The sequence below is a fragment of the Mesoplodon densirostris genome, chromosome 2 (assembly GCF_025265405.1).
Source record: "Mesoplodon densirostris isolate mMesDen1 chromosome 2, mMesDen1 primary haplotype, whole genome shotgun sequence".
Classification (NCBI taxonomy): Eukaryota; Metazoa; Chordata; class Mammalia; order Artiodactyla; family Ziphiidae; genus Mesoplodon; species Mesoplodon densirostris.
Genome location: NC_082662.1, coordinates 134,817,617 through 134,836,907, shown reverse-complemented (window position 1 = coordinate 134,836,907; position 19,291 = coordinate 134,817,617). Strand labels below are relative to the sequence as shown.

The window sequence follows — 19,291 nt, the reverse complement described above, 5'->3', positions numbered from 1 at the left end:
ATACAGTCTATAAAGACGAGGTCTGTTACTTCTATAACTGGGGTTCTCCCTGGGGCAGGGAGCACTCAGAAACACCCCACTAGCGTTTCCCACCTCCAGAAATCCTACCTCCAGAGTTTCTGATTGCCCCCTGCTTAAGAATCCTTCCTGTGCTAACCCACTGATAATGCTCAGAGAAAGAACTGTGAACTGTCCTTCCCTCAGGAGGGCCATCATGACCAAATGCCCATCCCATCCTAAGATTCTACTGGTTTCATCTCCCCAAAGAAAACAAATCCTCAGGTTGAAAGTTTTTTGCTAGCTCACAAATGAACTGCAATATGTCTAACACGGCCTACTTCCATAGGGAATATAAATACAGAATTTTAAAGCTGGATACTAAAGGGTAAAATACATGTACTTTTCCCAAGGTCAAATGAAAAAATCAAATCACAAAGACACTGCAGATCAAAATACCCATCATCACCTTGGTGACCTCTCAAGCAAAAAAATCTATAGCTGGGAACCTTGAGATAATTGGCAGTTGCAGATTATCTCCATTCAACTTAAACACCCACTAACCTGGTCCAGGGTACAAAGCTAATGGCACGTGTTTGGTTTGTCTTTATAGTGACTTTGGGGACAAAACTGTTTGGTCAATAAATGAACAGTGTAAGACAGAAGACTGTCGTGCCTACTTAAGAGAAAGGGCTCCTTTGACATCATGCCCTCTCCTTGAAAAGCTGCTACTTGAGAGCAGTCCTCATCCCAGCTTAGTTCACACTTGCTACAGACAATCACGCTGGGAAGTTTTCCAATCCATCCACTTCATTTAAAGGACTTGCTTTGATGTATCAAGCTTTTGGAAAACTAAGGGCTCTTTAGACCTGCTGAGTGCAAACTCCCCCAAAATACCATTTCCAACATGAATGAAAACAACTCACTGGAACAAAGCAAATAATGATGCCAGCAAGAAGCAAACCCTGAAGCCCTTAAATATTCACCTCTAAGCCCCTCACCTTTTGCTTCTCCTAAACTTCAAGGAGCCCCTTAGTCCTGGTTCTCCTTGGTGCAGAAGTGTGTGTGCACTGCCTCAGGACAAATGAGAGCTTTCTGAACACTGACCCTGCACTCAACTTCCATCTCCACAGACCACACAGTCCCCAGTGTTTCATCTGTGCTTCTACGACAGGTTCCTCCCCTTCCTGTATTCTGTTGAGAGCTGCTCAACTCTGTAATGTCTTTCTTGAGGGGTATACCCACAGCTACAGGAGGTACCCTAAGTATGGACCCACTCCAGATCTATATACAGGTTATGCTGTAGTCACTCATTCGTTTCTACCACCTTTTCCAACAATGCCCATTTTGAAAGAAAACCAACCAACCAATCAAGAAAAGTCTGTCCAGCCCCCCAAACTCTGGCTTGTCTGCAGGAGGTGAAGCAAGGGAGGACCTTATAACACAGCAAAGCCCACCATGCACTTGGAAGCAGGCCCTCCAGAGAGGACACTTGAAACCTGGCCCTACTTTACCTTTTGTAGAAATGGAAGCGCTCTGTGAGGAGCAGGAACTGCTTCTCTCCTTGAAGGAAGAAGTGTCTGGCCCTGGAGACACCAGACTTCTGGGTGTACTCGCAGATATGAGTGAAGTTCAGTTCCTCCTTCTTGAAGTAATTTCGGAGACGCACAAAGTCAAAGTAGGAGGGGACATAGATAAGCGCGTGAGACATGACTGCATCACGATACTGAGGCAAAATCTTGTTGACGAAAAAGTTAAACCTGATTTGAAAGGCAAAGGGCAGAGTCAGTGGTCTAGAGGTGAGCCATAGTGTCACTGCCAACTGCATGACCTTGGGCAAGTCACAATCTCCTTCTACCTCCCCTAAGAGGCCAATTTGGCCTACCTCATTGCAAAGAGATTATGTAAGGATAAAACTTGTTAAGCGCATCAAAAAGTAAGTGCCAACACTATTCATCATAAAGAATAGATGTGATGCTGGTATATCCCAGAGAATTACTCTAGGAAGTACGTAACTGTATCATTCATTCATTCAGTTGTCAATCAGTCAGTCAACAAATAATTACTGAACACCTACCATGTGTTAAGCACCATTCTGCTACCATGGGTCCCCTGACTAAACACAATGAGAAGACGGGGAAAGTACATAGAGAATTAGAAAAACAGTTCTTGCCCTGAAGGGCTTAGAATTAAGTTGTTGACATGAGGCATTAAAAAATTAATGTAATTTAAAAATGCCACAGTCTAGGGAAAAGTACCCTTGATTTACTAACCCTGACACTATCGGAACTAGGACAACACACCATTTCTCTGGCCTTCAGTGTCCTCCTCTGTCAATGGCATGATTGGATTCAATTATCTCATTTCATTTCGTAAGTGGTAACTAATAAAGCCAACATGGAATACAATTCTAAATTTGAATGCCCAAGTAAAATCCCTCTCTGTGACCCCCAGGGGTCCACTGGGACAGGGGAGGGTACCTGGCATCAATCACTGAAGCTAGGTTTTCAGGTTCCATCCTCTGGAAGACATGTGGGAGCTGCACCAGGACATGACTGATGCAGCCTGTCATCGGGACGTTCCTCACAGCCACCTGCCAGGAGTCAGTGAGAACATTAGGAAGTGAGCTATCCCCATTGTTGACCAAATGCTGTCCTCTCCTTCTGCCTCATGACCCAAACTATACACAATACTTCATGAAAATTCAGAGAAAGAAGGAGAGAACCCACCTGGCCTTGCACATTGACGCAGTACTTGTTGAACACAGAGTTGATCTGGGCATCCTGCAGGGCCCCAAACAGCAGCGTCTGACGATAGTACTTGGACCAATTATTGAGGTTCCACATGCGCACTCGAGAAAAGTCCACCCCATGTGAGTCCAAGGGCAGTAGGTTCATGTGGTTCATCAAATGCTTTGAGCAGAAATAATACTCCATTAATACTTATTGAACACTTACCTGTTGGGCGTTGCTAACCTTTCTATAAGCCCATCATCTTATTTAACCCCATGAAGTAGATACTATCATCTCCCAAATTACAACAAGAAAACAGGCTCAGATGGGTGAGTGACTTGCCCATAGTCAAGCGAACAAGAAGAAAAGCTCAAACTGGCCACCTTGTGGATCTTTCAAAAAGGATCAAGATGCTACCTATACAGAATATTTCTTTTCAAGGAAATTCTGAAATGCCACTCTGGTGACTCTATAAGCAACTCAGTTCCAGACTTGGACAAGAAGGGAAATGACACGGAAAACAGAGCTGCTGTCCTTCCATGACTTGGTTCCCAAAACGTTAGAAAATTCCCTGAGTGACTACATGTGCCTTTTGCTCAAAATAAAGATGACTCAACCATTGACATGCCTTTTCTATTTTAACCATATTTTTACCTTGTAATGTATATTGAAGGGTCACAAGTACTATAAGTTTATTCCCTACTTTATAAATAAGTACTCCCCTTTATCTGTCCCAAACTTACTCCAAGTCCTGGGGTTGTAGAAAAGGTAAATTCTCACATGCCTTATAAAAATAAACCTATAGTTCTGTGATGAGGATTGTTCCAAAGCACAATCCTAAACCCCAAAACATTGCAGCGTATGTTGAGAGGGAGAAGAAAAATTATAGTACAAATTACAGTAGGGGGACAAAAACATCTTACATTTCTCTGTAAAACATCACAAATTAAGAAATCATGAGCAATGTTTTCCCATCTCCACTGAAGACCAAACAAAAGAGAACGAGCATAAATAGGAGGAACTATTTTAGATAAAAACATTCCTGGTGAGGAGGGATTTCAACCAACCAACCAACGAACCACACTAAACTGGTCTATTACTAGAAGCAACTTTTAAGGGGAAGAAATCTTTTCTGGAGATTTGGAAATGTTGACAAGAATTTTTATCTTTCTGGATACTTTACTGACCAACTTGTGGGTAGAAGAGGGGACAACATTTCCCATTTTCAAATTGGAAAATGTGGAAAATTTCCATTTGCAAGCTGAGTTTTAATCTGGACTTTAATAACCATTTCAGACTCAAACCACTGAGCTTCTTGTCTCTAAATGTTAATGACCAGCATTACCAAGACATGCTCCCAGTTCTGCATCAGGTAAATGTCAGCTTGATCAATGATGAGAAGCTCAATAGAAGACAGAAAGTCAAAATCTCTCTTCTTCTCTCCTTCTCCACCAATGATGGTCCTCAAGCCCAGAGGGGAGGCAATGAGGATGTCTGACGAATAGAAGGGGGCATAAAGTCGGATGCTTCTCTGCAGTATTGCCACTCCTATACACAAAACAGCCAAGCACACATCAGTTCATGAGTCACCACCAAGCCATTAGCTTCCACCCTCTCAAACTGCAGCCTCCCCTTGTACCTTCCACATCTTCCCCTTTGCATGTAATTGTGCTCAAACTGCTTTAATTATTAAAATCATCATCGTCGTCATCATCATCATCCCTCCTTTGCATCTACGGTCCCTTCTAGCTCCCACCCTCTTCTTTTCCTTCACTGGCAAACCTTCCAAAAATTTATCTCTACTTTAAAATCTCCCACTCACTCCTTAATGCACTTCAATCTGCCTCTGAGTCTCAGGACACCACTGAAATGACTCTTGCCAAGGTCACCAACAGCTCTCAGTTACCAATTCAATGGCACTTTAGTGTTTCTTGTCACGAATGCGTAAGCACACCCTCCTTGAAATGTTCTTTTCCTTACTGGTGGTTTCTATCACTTTAACACTTACTTCTCCTATTACTGACCTGGTCCTTATCTATTTTTCCATATTCAAAGAGCTCTTCAACAAATCCCTGGATTCACCCCCAAGTTCTCTTTCACTCTACATAAAGCTTTGGATAAATATATTCACTAATTATGGCTTTAACATTATCATCACAAAAATTTATATTTCCTGCCCACATCTCTTTCCTAAGCAACAAGTAGCAGTCTGTAAAGAGCCCAGATCATATGTGAAGGAGATTCACTTGCTAATCTTAAAGCATCTACCAGAGGGGCAGAAGTTGGCTGGGACTCTCTCTGGGGACAGAATGCTGGCAGATGCCATTTTTACAAATTCCCTCTACCTTGATGGCACTGGTGGGTGCCACTTTTTTGCACTCTCACTCTAAGTTGCTAACAGTGGTGGTGGGTGAGTACCCCCTACCCCACGGCCCTGCACTGCCTGTGTGCAGCACTGACAAACATGGACAACGAGCAGCCACGCCTACCCCATCTCATGCCACTCGCGGGACATGACCTGAGGCAACAATCGCATGTAGCCCACACAGGGGACACTCCTTGAGCACCAGGCTCAGGCAGATGGGGGTGGGACTGCATTTCTAGACTCCATGGGAGTGAAACAAACAGAGTTTATAAGATGACCAAGAACTAGGAAAAAGTTAAAAATACAGTTCATCTCCCACACAGGGCCACTCCTTCAAGACAGGGGGCAATAATTGTTTTGCATAATACACAGAAACAAACACGGAGAGTCAAGCAAAATGAGGAAGCAGAGGAACATGTTCCAAATGAAGGAACAAGATAAAACCCCAGAAAAAATATTTAATGAAACAGATGTAAGTGATTTATCCGATAAAGAATTCAAAGTCATAGTCCTAAAGATGCTCACCAAACTTGGGAGATGAATGAACGAACACAGTGAGAAACTCAAGAAAGAGACAGAATATAAGAAAGTTCTAAACAGAACTCACACAGCTGAAGATTATAATAATTGAACTGAAAAATACACTAGAGGGAATCAACAGCAGACTAGATGGTAGAAAAGAACAGATCAGTGACCTGGCAGACAAGGTAGTAGAAATCACCCCAACAGAACAGCAAAGAGAAAAAATATTTTTAAAATATGAGGATAGTTTAAGGGAACTGTGGGACAACATCAAGTGTACTATCATCGGTGTTAAGGGGTCGCAGAAGAAGAGAGAGAAAGGGGCACTAACATCCACATTATAGGGGTCCCAGAAGGAGGACAGAGAAAGAAAGGGGCAGAAAACTTATCTGAAGAAATAATGGCTAAAAATGTCCCTAACCTGGTGAAGGAAACAGACATTCAGGTCCAGCAAGCACCAAGAGTCCCAAACAAAATGAACCCAAGGAGATTCATACCAAGACACATTATAATTAATATGTTAAAAGTCAAAGGTAAAGAGGGAATCTTAAGCAGCAAGAGAAAAACAACTAATTACAGACAAGGGAATCCCCATAAGAATATCAGCTGATTTTTCATCAGAAACTTTGTGGTCCAGAAGGAGATGGCATGATATGTTCAAATATGCTGAAAGGAAAAAACTTCCAACAAAGAAGGAAGGAAATAATAGAAGTCAGATGAGAAATACTGAATAAATGAAATGGAGACAAAAAAAAAGATCAATGAAACTAAGAGCTGGTTCTGTGAAAAGATAAACAAAATTAACAACCCTTTAGTCAGACTCAATAAGAAAAAAAGAGAAGGGGCCCAAATAAAATCAGAAATGAAAGAGAAGTTATAACTGACACTATAGAAATACAAAGTATCATAAGAGACTACTACGAACAATTATACACCAACAAGTCAGATAACCTAGAAGAAATACATAAATTCCTAGAAACACACAATCTTCTAAAACTGAATCATGAAGAAACAGAAAATGTGAATAGATCAATTACTAGTAATGTGATTGAATCAGTAATCAAAAAACTCCCCAAAAACAAAAGACCAGGACCAGAGAGCTTCATGGTAAATTCTACAAAATATTTAAAGAAGATTTAATACCTATCCTTCTCAAACATATTTCAAAAAACTGAAGAGGCGAAAACACTTCCAAACTCATTTTATGAGGCCAGCATAACCCTGATACTGAAACCAGACAGAAACACCACAAAAAAAGAAATGTACAGGCTACTATGCCTAATAAACACAGATGCAAAAATCCTTGACAAATTATTAGCAAACTGAATCCAACAATACATTAAAAGGACCATACACTATAATCAAGTAGAATTTATTCCAGGGATGCAAGGATGGGTTGACAAAGTGGGTATAGAGGGAATGTATCTCAACATAACAAAGGCATATACAATAAACCCACAGCTAACATCATATTCAGTGGTGAAAAGCTGAAAGCATTTCCTCTCAAATCAGGAACAAGACAAGGATGCACACTTCTGCCACTTTTATTCAACATAGTATTGGAAATCCTAGCCACAGCAACTAGGCAAGAAAAAGAAATAAAAGATACCCAAATTGGAAAGGAGGAAGTAAAACTGACTATTTGCAGATGACATGATACTTTATGGAGAAAACCCTAAAGACTCCACCAAAAAACTGTCAGAACTAATAAATAAATTTAGTAATGTTTCAGGAAACAAAATTAACAAAAATCTGTTGTGTTTATATACATTAATAATGAACTATTAGAAAGAGACATTAAGAAAACAATCCATTTACAATAGCATCAAAAAGAATAAACTACCTAGAAAAAATCTAACCAAGAAGGTAAAAAACTTGTACTTGGAAAACTACAAGGTATTGATGAAAGAAATTAAAGATGACAGAAACATGAAAAAATACACCATGCTTATAGATTGGAAGACTTAGTACTGTTAAAATGTCCATACTGGACGCCAAGTGGGGAAAGTGGTGGTGGGGGTGGGGGTGTGATGAATTGGGAGATCATGTATATACTAATATGTATTAAATGATAACTAATAAGAACCTGCTGTATAAAGAAATAAATAAAATTCAAAAAAAGTCCATACTACCCAAAGAAATCTACAGATTTAATGCAATCCTTATCAAAATACCCATGACATTTTTCATAAAACTAGAATAATCCTAAAATTTGTACAGAGTTGCAAAGGATCCTGAATAGCCAAACTGATTATGAGAAAGAAGAACAAAGCAGAAGGTATAACACTCCCTGATTTTAAACTACACTACAAGTCTACAGTAATCAAAATTGTACGGTAATAGCACAAAAACAGACACAGATCAACAGAACAGAGAGCCCAGAAATAAATCCATATTTATATGGTCAATTAATCTATGACAAAGGAGACAATAATATACAATGCAGAAAAGACAGTCTCATCAACAAATGGTGACGGGAAAACTAGACAGCTACATGCAAAAGAATGAAACTGGACCACTAGCTTACACCATCTACAAAAATCAACTCAAAGTGGATTAAAGACTTGAACGTAAGACCTGAAAACCACAGAACTCCCAGAAGAAAACATAGGCAGTAACTTCCCTGACAACAGTCTTAGCAATATTTTTTTGGATCTGACTCCACAGGCAAGGACAATGAAACCAAAAATAAACAAATGGGACTACATCAAACTAAAAAGCTTGTGCACAGCGATGGAAACCATCAATGAAACAAAAAGGCAATCTACTGAATGGGAGAGGATATTTGTAAATCTAGTAAGGGGTTAAGATCCAAAATATATAAAGAACTCATGTAACTCATTATCAAAAAACTCCAAACAGGGCTTCCCTGGTGGCGCAGTGGTTGAGAGTCCGCCTGCCGATGCACGGGATATGGGTTCGTGCCCTGGTCCGGAAAGATCCCACGTGCTGTGGAGCGGCTAGGCCCGTGAGCCGTGGCCGCTGAGCCTGCGCATCCAGAGCCTGCGCTCCGCAATGGGAGAGGCCACAACAGTGAGAGGCCCGCGTACTGCAAAAAAAAAAAAAAAAAAAAAAACCGCAAAAAAAAAAGACCCGAAACAATCCAATTAAAAAATAGCAGAGGGGGCTTCCCTGGTGGCGCAGTGGTTGAGAATCCACCTGCCGATGCAGGAGACACGGGGTCATGCCCCGGTCCAGGGGGATCCCACATGCCGTGGAATGGCTGGGCCCATGAGCCATGGCCGCTGAGCCTGCGCGTCCGGAGCCTGTGCTCTGCAACGGGAGAGGCCACAAGAGTGAGAGGCCCGCGTACAGCAAAAAAAAAAAAAAAAGAAAAAAAAAAAAAGCAGAGGACCTCAATAGACATTTTTCCAAAGAAGTCGTACTGATAGCCAACAGTCAAATGTAGAGATGCTCAACATCACTCATCATCAGGAAAATGCAAATCAAAATCACAATGAGAAATCAAAACTACAATGAGGTACCATCTCACACTGGTCAGAATGGCCATCATTAAAAAGTCTACAAATAACAAAGGAGAGGGTGTGGAGAGAAGGGAACCCTCCTACACTGTTGGTGGGAATGTAAGTTGGTGCAGTCACTATGGAAAACAGTATGGAGTTTCCTTGGAAAACTAAAAATATAATTACCATATGATCCAGCAATCCCACTCCTGGGCATATATCTGGACAAAACTATAATTCAAAAAGATACATGCACCCCTACATTCATAGCAGCACTATTCACAATAGCCAAGACATGGAAACAACCTAAATGTCCATTGACAGATGAATGGATAAAGATGTGATACATATATACAATGGAACACTACTCAGTCATAAACACGAACAAAATAATGCCATTTGGCAGCAACATGGATGCAACTACAGATTATCATACTAAGAGGAGTCTGTCAGAAAGAGAAAGACAAATACCATATGATATCACGTATATATGAAATCTAAAATATGGCACAAATGAACCTATCTACAAAACAGAAACAGACTCACAGGCCTGTGGTTGCTAAGGTCAGGGGTGGGGAAAAGGATGGACTGAGAGTCTGGGGTTAGTTGATGCAAACTATTACATTTAGAATGGGTAAACAACAAGGTCCTACTGTATAGCACAGGGAACTATATCCAATCTCCTGGGATATGCCATAATGCAAAAGAATATAAAAAAGGATGTATATATGTGTATAACTGAGTCACTGCCGTACAGCAGAAATGAGCACAACATTGTAAATCAACTATACCTACTCCAATTAAAAAAAAAAGAAGAAGAAGAAGAAGAATGTATCAGGTGGCTAGTAAGTGCTGTGATCAAAATGAAATAATATAAAATGATAGTCTGTGATTTTGGAGTTATAAATTCTTACAGCCACCATGTATTATAAGTTGCTATTAACCAAAGCACAGAGAGAAAAAAAAAACCACAATGAGATATCACCTCAGAATAGATATCACCTGTCAGAATAGGTCTTATCCAAAAGACAAGAAATAACAAATGCTGGCAAAGATGTGGAGAAAAGGGAACCCTTGTGCATTGTTAGTGCAAATGTAAATTGGTGCAGCCACTACGGAAAACAGTATGGATGTTCTTCAAAAATTAAAAATAGAATCACCATACAATTGAGCAATTCAACTTCTGGGTGTTTATCCAAAGAAAAAAACCCACTAATTCAAAAAGATATATGCACTCCTACGTTCAATGCAACATTTATAATAGCCAAGATATGGAATATGGAAGCAGCCTAAGTGTCCACAGATGATGAATGGATAAAGATGTGGTGTACACACACACACACACACACACACACACACACACACACACACACACACACACACTGGAATATTACTCAGCCATAAATGAATGAAATCTTGCCATCTGTGACAACAAGGATAGACCTTGAGGGTATCACAGTAAGTGAAATAAGTCAGACAAAGACAAATATCAATAGCATGTGATTTCACTTATATGTGGAATCTAAAAAACAAAAAACCAGACGGATAGATACAGAGAACAGACTGGTGGTTGCCAGCAGGGAGGGGAGGGTTGGAGGGTGGGCAAAATGGATGGGGGAGATCAGGAGGTATAAAACTTCCAGTTATAAAGTGAACAGGTCACAGGGATCCAATGTATGCCATGGGGAATATAGTCAATAATATTGCATTAACTTTGTATGGTGACAAACGGTAACTTTACTTATTGTTGTGATAAGTTTGTAAGGTATATAGACATTGAATCACTATGTTGTACACCTGAAACTAATACGTCAATTATATATCAATTAAACAAAAGACTGATTTATCAGCTCCTTGTTGGCCACCTGCATATGTTTAAAACTAACCATAAGCTCTAATCCCTTTGCACGCACACTCCAGCCATCCTAAAGCCTCTGAATCTTAAGTCATGCCGGTTTACTCACCCTGATGCCTCCACACTTGCCGTTTCCTGTCTGAAACTTTTTCTTCCACTCTCATCGCTCCACTTTGTACCTGGCTAAATCTGACTCAGGTTTCAACTTAGTATGGATGGTACCTCCAACAGAAGGCCTTCCCTAACAGTCCTGAGCCCATTTTGAGTAAGGATATTTGCTTTAAATACTTTAAATAGAACACCCACTATCCTCTAACCGTAACACATCTCATCCCATACTGTCTGATTTGTCTTAAGGCTGGACTTGCTTAACAGTAACTTTTAATTCCATATCTCCAGCTTAACAGTGCCTGGCACATAGTAGATGCTTAATAAGTGGTAAATGGGCATATGTGACTAATAAATATTTTCCAGGAACTTTTTCAATGAACAAGCAACCAAGTACATCGCAGCTGAGTGACAAACAAGCAAAAATGTGCAAAGCTGGGTGGGAGTCAGTAAGTCCAGAGTGGAGATAGTTCAGGTGTGGGCACTCCACATGGCAGGCAGGAGGGAAGTCCATTACGTACAGATGCTCTAGTTTATTCATCTTCCCCAGACTGACCCACCCAGCCCCATCACCTCCAACTCCCCCAAGAAGCCCTGTAGCATTGACTGTGAGCTACCAGCTATAGGCATGCTGAGACATTTGTTATAAACATGCAGGTGCCTTTCAAACATGCCTTCACAGACACTCCATCCCATTAGCCAAGTATGTACCCCATTAGCCAAGGCAAGACTCTCCCCTGGCAGACAAGTGGTCTCAAATGCATCCTGGTTCTGCTAGGAGGCTGAGACAGTGACCCTCTGAAAGAATGCCTAATTCCAGGCTTCTAGCTTCCAGCTATGTGCACCTCACACCTCAGGTCCCTCAGCGTCTCAGTTTTGACAAGGAGGAATTACCAGTCCTGAAGTGATCATCGATGTTGCCGACAAATACAGCTTCATAATCCTCAGGCCTCTTCAGGTTGGGTGGTCTCTCCTTGGGATCTGAGCCATACTCTCCATTAAACCTCTTTTTGTTGCTTACAATTATCTTCTTCTTGCTGTCGCCCTCAAGAAGACTGATGAAGAGCTGTACCACCCGCAAAGCAGCTTCCCGGAATGGCACCACTATCAGCACCTGTGGAGGGAGTGATGGGCAGCCTTGGAGGGGCAAGGGGAAGGAAGGACAGCTCGAGGTGAGCCTGCTGGGGACCTAAGGAGCCCTCTGTTCCACAGCCCCTGGCCAAGGACCACATCCGTGTCACCCCCTTTACACAGGACCTGGCTCAGTACTGAAGGCTGAGCATCTTTCCGACCCACAGCACCATGTCCTATGGACTTCAATCTCATGGCTCCTTGGGGTGGGGGGCGCAATTCTTAAGCAGAATGTAGAATTTTTTTTTTTTTTTTTTTTTTTGGCGGTACGCGGGCCTCTCACTGTTGTGGCCTCTCCCGCTGCGGAGCACAGGCTCCGGACGCACAGGCTCAGCGGCCATGGCTCACGGGCCCAGCCGCTCCGTGGCATGTGGGATCTTCCTGGACCGGGGCACAAACCCGTGTCCCCTGCATCGGCAGGCGGACTCTCAACCACTGCGCCACCAGGGAAGCCCAGAAATACTTTTTGAGGTAGGTCAATGCCGTTAACAGAGGTGTCCATTAGCAAAAACCCAAGGGCATAAACACACAAAGCTCTTTGAGGACAAGAAATGTTACTCATTTCTGTCTCCCACAGAACTTAGTTCAGTATTTTGATCCGTAAGACCCAAGGAATATGCTGAACAAATGAATTAGATGTATTAAGTAGAGAATAAAGCTAGTAAGGAAAGGACTAAAGTATCATTACTTTTCTAGTACATTTCCTAGTACATTTTTCAGAAATGATGATAAAGGATTTCTGAAATAAGATGATATTTCAATGGGAAATATAGGATTCAGTTTTCCAAACATTTCCAAAAGTGCTTAATTTTAACTGTTGAGGAAAAAAACCAGAAGATGCTTAACAAATGATTACCTTCTAACTACCCTTGTGTAAACAATATAATCAATGGATATAACCCCAGTCAGATCAGGCAATTCACCAAACTCTGAATGTGATTCATGGGTAATCTACCTCATATTCTATTTTGCAATTCTAAATGGAAACAGATAATCTTATTACCCTGATGTTCAAGATTCTGAGGTAGTTTCTCAGAAAGGCAACCAGCACAGCCAGAGGGGTGTAGTGATTCAGTTTGGTACAGTGCAGGGATGATGGATCAGTTTTGAAGAGGGCCAAGTTACTGTCCCGGCTGTCACACTAAGTAAGTGTCTAGGCTTTGGTTTCCCCAACTATCAAACAAGAGGGTTGGACTAAGAAATCTCTAAGAGCCATATCAGTATTAAAATCCTAAAATCCTATTAAGCCCAATGAGAAGAATCTAAGAAGATGAGGCTTCTTCAATACAGACACAGAGGCTAAGGGGTAAGGGGGTATGGGTGGCACAGTATCTAGCTCCAGGACATCATGAAAAATGTAGACAGAATTAAACGATCTAAGCTCCCAATCCACTGGAGCTTAGGCTTATGAGCCACATAAATGTAATCATCACTTTAAGCAGTAATAAGGATACAATGCAAAAACAGGGATTTTGTTTTCCAAGGTTTACATATTTATGTGGCTTAGTGAAGAGAATACTTGGTTCTAGTCCTGTCTCTGCTACTTTTTCCCTGGTTCTCTTTAGCAAGGTCCTGTACAAATCTGGGTCTCTGTCCACAGGTGTAATATGTAGGGACTGAATAAAAGGCTCCTTAAGGTCCCATCCAGCTCTGACAATCACAAAGAAGAGATTTATAGTGGAGTGTTACTTATGTAGGATCAGGGTTTATCTTTAAGGAGAGAATTATCATGGAGGTACCTCCTACTCCACTTTCCAGTTACATCTGCTGTTAGAGACAGTCCACTGAGCTGTCTGCAGCACTGCTGTGACATTACCTGGCCCATCTAATATGCTCATTCTTGGACTCATTCATTATTCCAATCATTAAACCATCTGAGAACCTGCTAAGTGCCAGGACCCATATGTTAGAGCCTTACAGCCTCCTTGAGGGCAAAGTTCTGCTGCTGCCACTCACCTTGGGCCTCGTTAGCCCTTGGTCCCTGAAGTCATCATCATCACCCAACCCAAGTTTCTGGCTTCGGCATCTGCTGTTGTTGGCAAGCACCCGGGCATTGGCTTTGAGAACGTGATTTATCACATGCAGGCAGTACACATGGCGGATCTCTTCCCCTTTCTTCAGGGCAGTCCTTTCTGGGTAGAACAGGTCCCGGTAAGAATTCATAATTAAGAAGAGCTCTTTCTGGAGGGGTGTGAAGGGGCTACTTGAATTTGGGGGACCAGAGAGGAACTGGCTGTTGGTCTTGATCCAGGTGGATTCCAGAGGCTTCTGGAGATGAAGTGACTTTAAGTCAATGTCCTTTGCGGGTTTAAAGGTTTCCAACTGTTGAAACCTGGATGAAAAGACAAGCTGGCCCAGGATGGGCCACTGTGGGAGAAATGATCAAGAACTAAGTTAGAAATGAATTATAGTACCTTACATTCATATAGTGCTTTATAATTTACCAAGGCCTTTCACAACTTACAGATCCTCTCACTTTATCCTCACAACAACCTTACAAGCTAAACACTATAATGCTCTTCTTGCAGTTTAGGAAATGCTGAGGTTCAGAGGTTATAGGATTCAGACAAACAGAGGAGAACAGAGCTAAGGGTTAGAGCCCCAGGTTTCTGACTTTAGAAACCTTGTGAGCTCTTCACTAGATCAGTGGGTCACAAACTGTCCTGTGGACCACACTGTAGGAAGTCAAAATTTACTCTAGACAAAAGAAAAGGGGGCCCAACAGTCAAATAACTTCGGTAACCACCACAAAACCTAATCCCCCTCAGGGAGAGTCACATGCAGATCGGACACTAAGGTTCTGCTGAGTCCTGTAGCAAGGACTCCGTTCCACTTTGTTTGACCCAGTTTTCCAAATTTACTTGGACATGGAACAAGGTTTTTGTTGTTGTTTTGGATTTTTTTTTTCTTTTTGGAGACATGTATTAGAATCGTAAAGAATAATATTTTGTGGAACACCAGTCTGGGAATTTTTGCACTGTAACAAAACTGCTGATCTTAGCAATAAAGAAAGGATGACCTCTGCAATAAAAAAGAATTAACTATTGATATATGCCAACAACTGGGATGAATCTCCAAGGAATTATGCTGCGTGAAAAAAGCCAACCTGTATGATTTTATTTATATAACGCTTTTGAAATAACAAAATTATAGAAATGGAGAACAGATTAGTGGTTACCAAGGGTTAGGAATGGGGGGAGGGAGGTGGGTGTGGTTATAAAATGGCACCAGGGAAGAGGAGGGATCTTGATGGTGCTGGAAATGCTCTGTATGTTGACTGTGGTGGTGGCCAGGGCAACCTACACGTGATAAAACAGTATAGAACTAAATAACACAAAGGAGCAGGAGCAAAAGTGAGGAAATCTGAATAAGACAGGTAGGTTGTATCAGTGGAAATTCCCTACTTGTGATATTGTACTACAGTTTTGTAAGATGCTACCATTGGGGGAAACCGGGCAAAGGGCACATGGGATACCTTTGTATTATTTCTTACAACTGCATCTATAATTATTATCTCAATAAAAATTTCAATGAAACAAGGATGACCAATTCTTATGAATAGCATCAGTGGTGAAAAAAAAAATCACCAAAAAAAGAAGCAAAAACTGCTCCATACTGAATAATTTAGGTGTGAACTTATCTCAGATATTTCAAACAAATGAACAGCAGTAGCTACTGTTTGACTGAACACTTCGTACATATCTTCCAGTAAACTAAATTACTTTATTTTGATGCAGGCATTACTGTCCCCCTCTAACAGATGAGAACAGTGAAGATTAAAAAGGTAGATTAACTTGCCTTAGGTCATGGGATAGCCCCTTGCAGACGTTGGTCTAAACCCTGGTGTACCTGTCTCCAAAGCATTCTTATCTTATTGGTCCCCACCTTCCAGCTTCCCAGTGCCTTTTCTAGCTATGCCTGTGCCTTACTGGGCTCTCCCAGTCTTCCTCTATCTTGCTCCCTATCAAGCCATCTGCCACGGGTGTGTATCATACATTCAGGGAGACCACTAAAACCCAAGACCACTGCTTTTCTCCATTTGTAACTGTGATGATGGAACAATGCTTACTTTTAGCTGGTGGGTAGTTTTGGGATTTGTGGCAACAGCCTGGATTTCTTTTTCTTTCAGTTCTTTGTTTACATGTTGTGCAAATGGATCTAATTCAGAAATAAAGAATATTAGAACACTTAGGGCAAATGACAGTGATTTTCCAGTCTTCCCCTGTGAATGACATCCTGTTTTCATGATGTTAACTCATCTTTTTCCCCATCAACTTTCCCCATCATTTATCCCAGTCCAGAGCTTAAAAGTTTCTGACAGGTCCAGCTCCCTAAAGCATTTCTTTAATCACATTATTCCCCACCTCAAAAACCTCTGAAGAAACTTCTCGGTCTAAAATTCAACATACACCTCTAATCTACCTCTCTAATGTAATTTATGAATTACATGGCTCTCAAATTCTTCTGCCACTGTGGCTTTCCTTCCTTTAACTGAAAATTCTATCCTCTTGTTCACCGCATTTCTATATATCCAAATAGTATCCGTTGAATGTTACCCCCTGACTCACAATAAGTAACTATTTCCCAAGAGCCTACTGTGTCAGGCACAGTTCTGGCTCCAAAGAAGCCATCTCTGGTCCCCTATAGACAGTCATCACTTTCTCTCAAGCGCCCCACCCTGCCCTCAGTTACCCACACCAACACATATATGTGCATGTCCTACCTCACCTAACTAGACTGCAGGATCCCTGAGGGCAGGTTCCATGTCTGATTTAACCTGCACTGGAAGACAAATGTAAATGCTCAACACTCAACTGAGGTGAACAAATGATCAAAATGGCAGGGTCAGTGCTCTGCACTGGCCACCCAACCTTCTCTTCCAGCCCCACTCATGTAAGAAGCAAAGTTAAATGACCCATTCAAAGACCCAGGTAGTAAAACTTCAAATGCAGTGCACCTTATATTAAGACCTAAGATAAAGGTGAACAACAGGAAATAAGAATTCTAGGTGATAATATATCAGTACAGACCAAACAACCAGAGAAACTTTAGGACAGTCAAGCCTCCTAATGTTTCCTCCAGGGTTTTTGTGTTTTTTTTAACTTTTTTTGAGTTCAGAACGCGGTTTTTGCCCAAATTCTACCTGCTACTTCTTCCTCTTGTCTAGAATAGCTAACAGAACCAAATGAGGATTAAAATTTCAACTTCAGTGGCACAGCTGGTTGAAGAATGGCACTGGGACCAAAAGAGGCAGTCAGGACCCAGAATGAGACCAACCTGATGTGCCCACCCAGGCACAGGCTAAGACACAGGACCTGAGAGACAGCAGAGCCCTGCCTCAGCCTACCACAGGCTTGTCTAAGTAACAGTCATGGGGACAGAGGCATGGCCCAGTGTTCTGTATCTTGACTTTGGCGATGACAATATAAATATACATATTTGTCAAAACTTATCGAATTATATACTTAAAATGGGTACACCTTGTTGAATGTAATTCATACCTCAATAAAGTTGATTTTAAAGTTAAATTAAAAAGTCGCCTATGGGGACTTCCCCAGGGGCACAGTGGTTAAGAATCCACCTGCCGGGCTTCCCTGGTGGCGCAGTGGTTGAGAGTCCACCTGCCGATGCAGGGGACATGGGTTCGTGCCCCGGTCTGGGAAGATCCCACATGCCATAGAGCAGCTGGGCCTGTGAGCCATGGCCACTGAGCCTGCGCGTCCAGAGCCTGTGCTCCGCAACGGGAGAGGCCACAACAGTGGGAGGCCCGCGAACTGCAAAAAAAAAAAAAGAATCCGCCTGCCAATGCCACGGAGCAACTAAGCCCATGTGCCACAACTACAGAGCCTGAGCTCTAGAGCCAGCGAGCCACAGCTACTGAGCCCGTGTGTCACAACTGCTGAGCCTGCATGTCACAACTGCTGAAGCCCGCGTGCCTAGAGCCTGCGCTCCACAACAAGAGAAGCCACCACAGTGAGAAGCCCACGCACTGCCACAAAGACCCAATGCAGCCAAAAATAAAGAGAGAGACTGGGGAGACAGGGTGGAGCTTTCTGGCTTCTGAGGTGCTTCCTGGTAATAAGGACCAATCAGATTAGCCACTGCCAGGTCTCACAAATCTGTAAAATTACTGCTCCAGTAAGGAAGAGCAAGTGAAGGATAGAGAGAAAAATGCAAAGTACTTTTCTCCTCTTTCTCTCCCTTCCCTGCTTGGGGAAAAAAATCAGAGGTCTTCCCCTGACCCCAGCTGTGGATCGTGAGCTTTGAGGAACTGGCCTTCCCTGCTATCATTGTTCAACTGTTTGTCCTCATGAACAGCCGCGCCCACTCGCAACACTGCCTAACCCTGAAAAACACAAAAGATCTCGGAGAAGCATTTCTTTCCAGCTCTACATCTAGCTGCTAAACTATCTGTTTTTATTACTGCTCATTCCAATAACAGGAGATTTAACAGGTATTAGACCACAACCACCCATACTAAGCACCAGCTGAATTCAAACAACATGAGCTGTGCTCTGACCTTGTGATGCTTTCAGAGAACAGTTGCCTCCTCTTTCCTCTTTGAGAAAGTTGGTTTCTAGGCTGAAGAGTGACTCATGTTTTGCATCTGTAAACTCCTCTGGGGATTCCTCTGATGTGCCAGGTGGCCCATGCCCATCTTTTCCCTTAGGGTTAGCAGGTAAGGCCGCATCTGCAGTTTTGATAAAACATTTTGTGAAATTATTTACTACTCATAAATATAATTACACTTCTGTTGACAAATGAAATCTAATTCCTTAGGCTATCATTTACTTTTAAGCAAATTCAGGTAGAAGACATAAGTTTCAAAATTGAGCTTGACTGCTGACCCGGTACATGTAAAGATGTTCAAATCAGCGTTGATATAACAAATAACTAGAAAAAATGATTTCGTCATTTCTATCGAAGGGGTACTAATTAAATTACCACATATTATTGACAATGGAATACTATGTGATTAAGCTAATGTGAACCCAGAGTTACACACGTTATATTATTAAAGAAAAAGTAACTTACAGAAATGTATGAGACCATTATGCACATACACACAAATATATATTCACTCATATATCTATAAAAAAGTAGTCTGGAAGGTTCT

General features: G+C 41.8%; 1 protein-coding gene across 1 annotated transcript in view; it reads right to left on the bottom strand.

Annotated features, from left to right (window-relative positions):
• Positions 1-19,291, bottom strand: part of UTP25 (UTP25 small subunit processome component) — a 30,891-nt gene that overhangs the window by 7,471 nt on the left and 4,129 nt on the right. Inside the window, exons 4-11 of the mRNA XM_060090918.1 lie at positions 18,695-18,865; positions 16,244-16,332; positions 14,131-14,541; positions 11,938-12,157; positions 4,075-4,277; positions 2,727-2,909; positions 2,478-2,590; positions 1,512-1,757 (exon numbers count right to left, since the gene is read on the bottom strand). Coding sequence (XP_059946901.1) covers positions 1,512-1,757; positions 2,478-2,590; positions 2,727-2,909; positions 4,075-4,277; positions 11,938-12,157; positions 14,131-14,541; positions 16,244-16,332; positions 18,695-18,865 — 1,636 coding nt within the window. The remainder of the gene's footprint in view (positions 1-1,511; positions 1,758-2,477; positions 2,591-2,726; positions 2,910-4,074; positions 4,278-11,937; positions 12,158-14,130; positions 14,542-16,243; positions 16,333-18,694; positions 18,866-19,291) is intronic.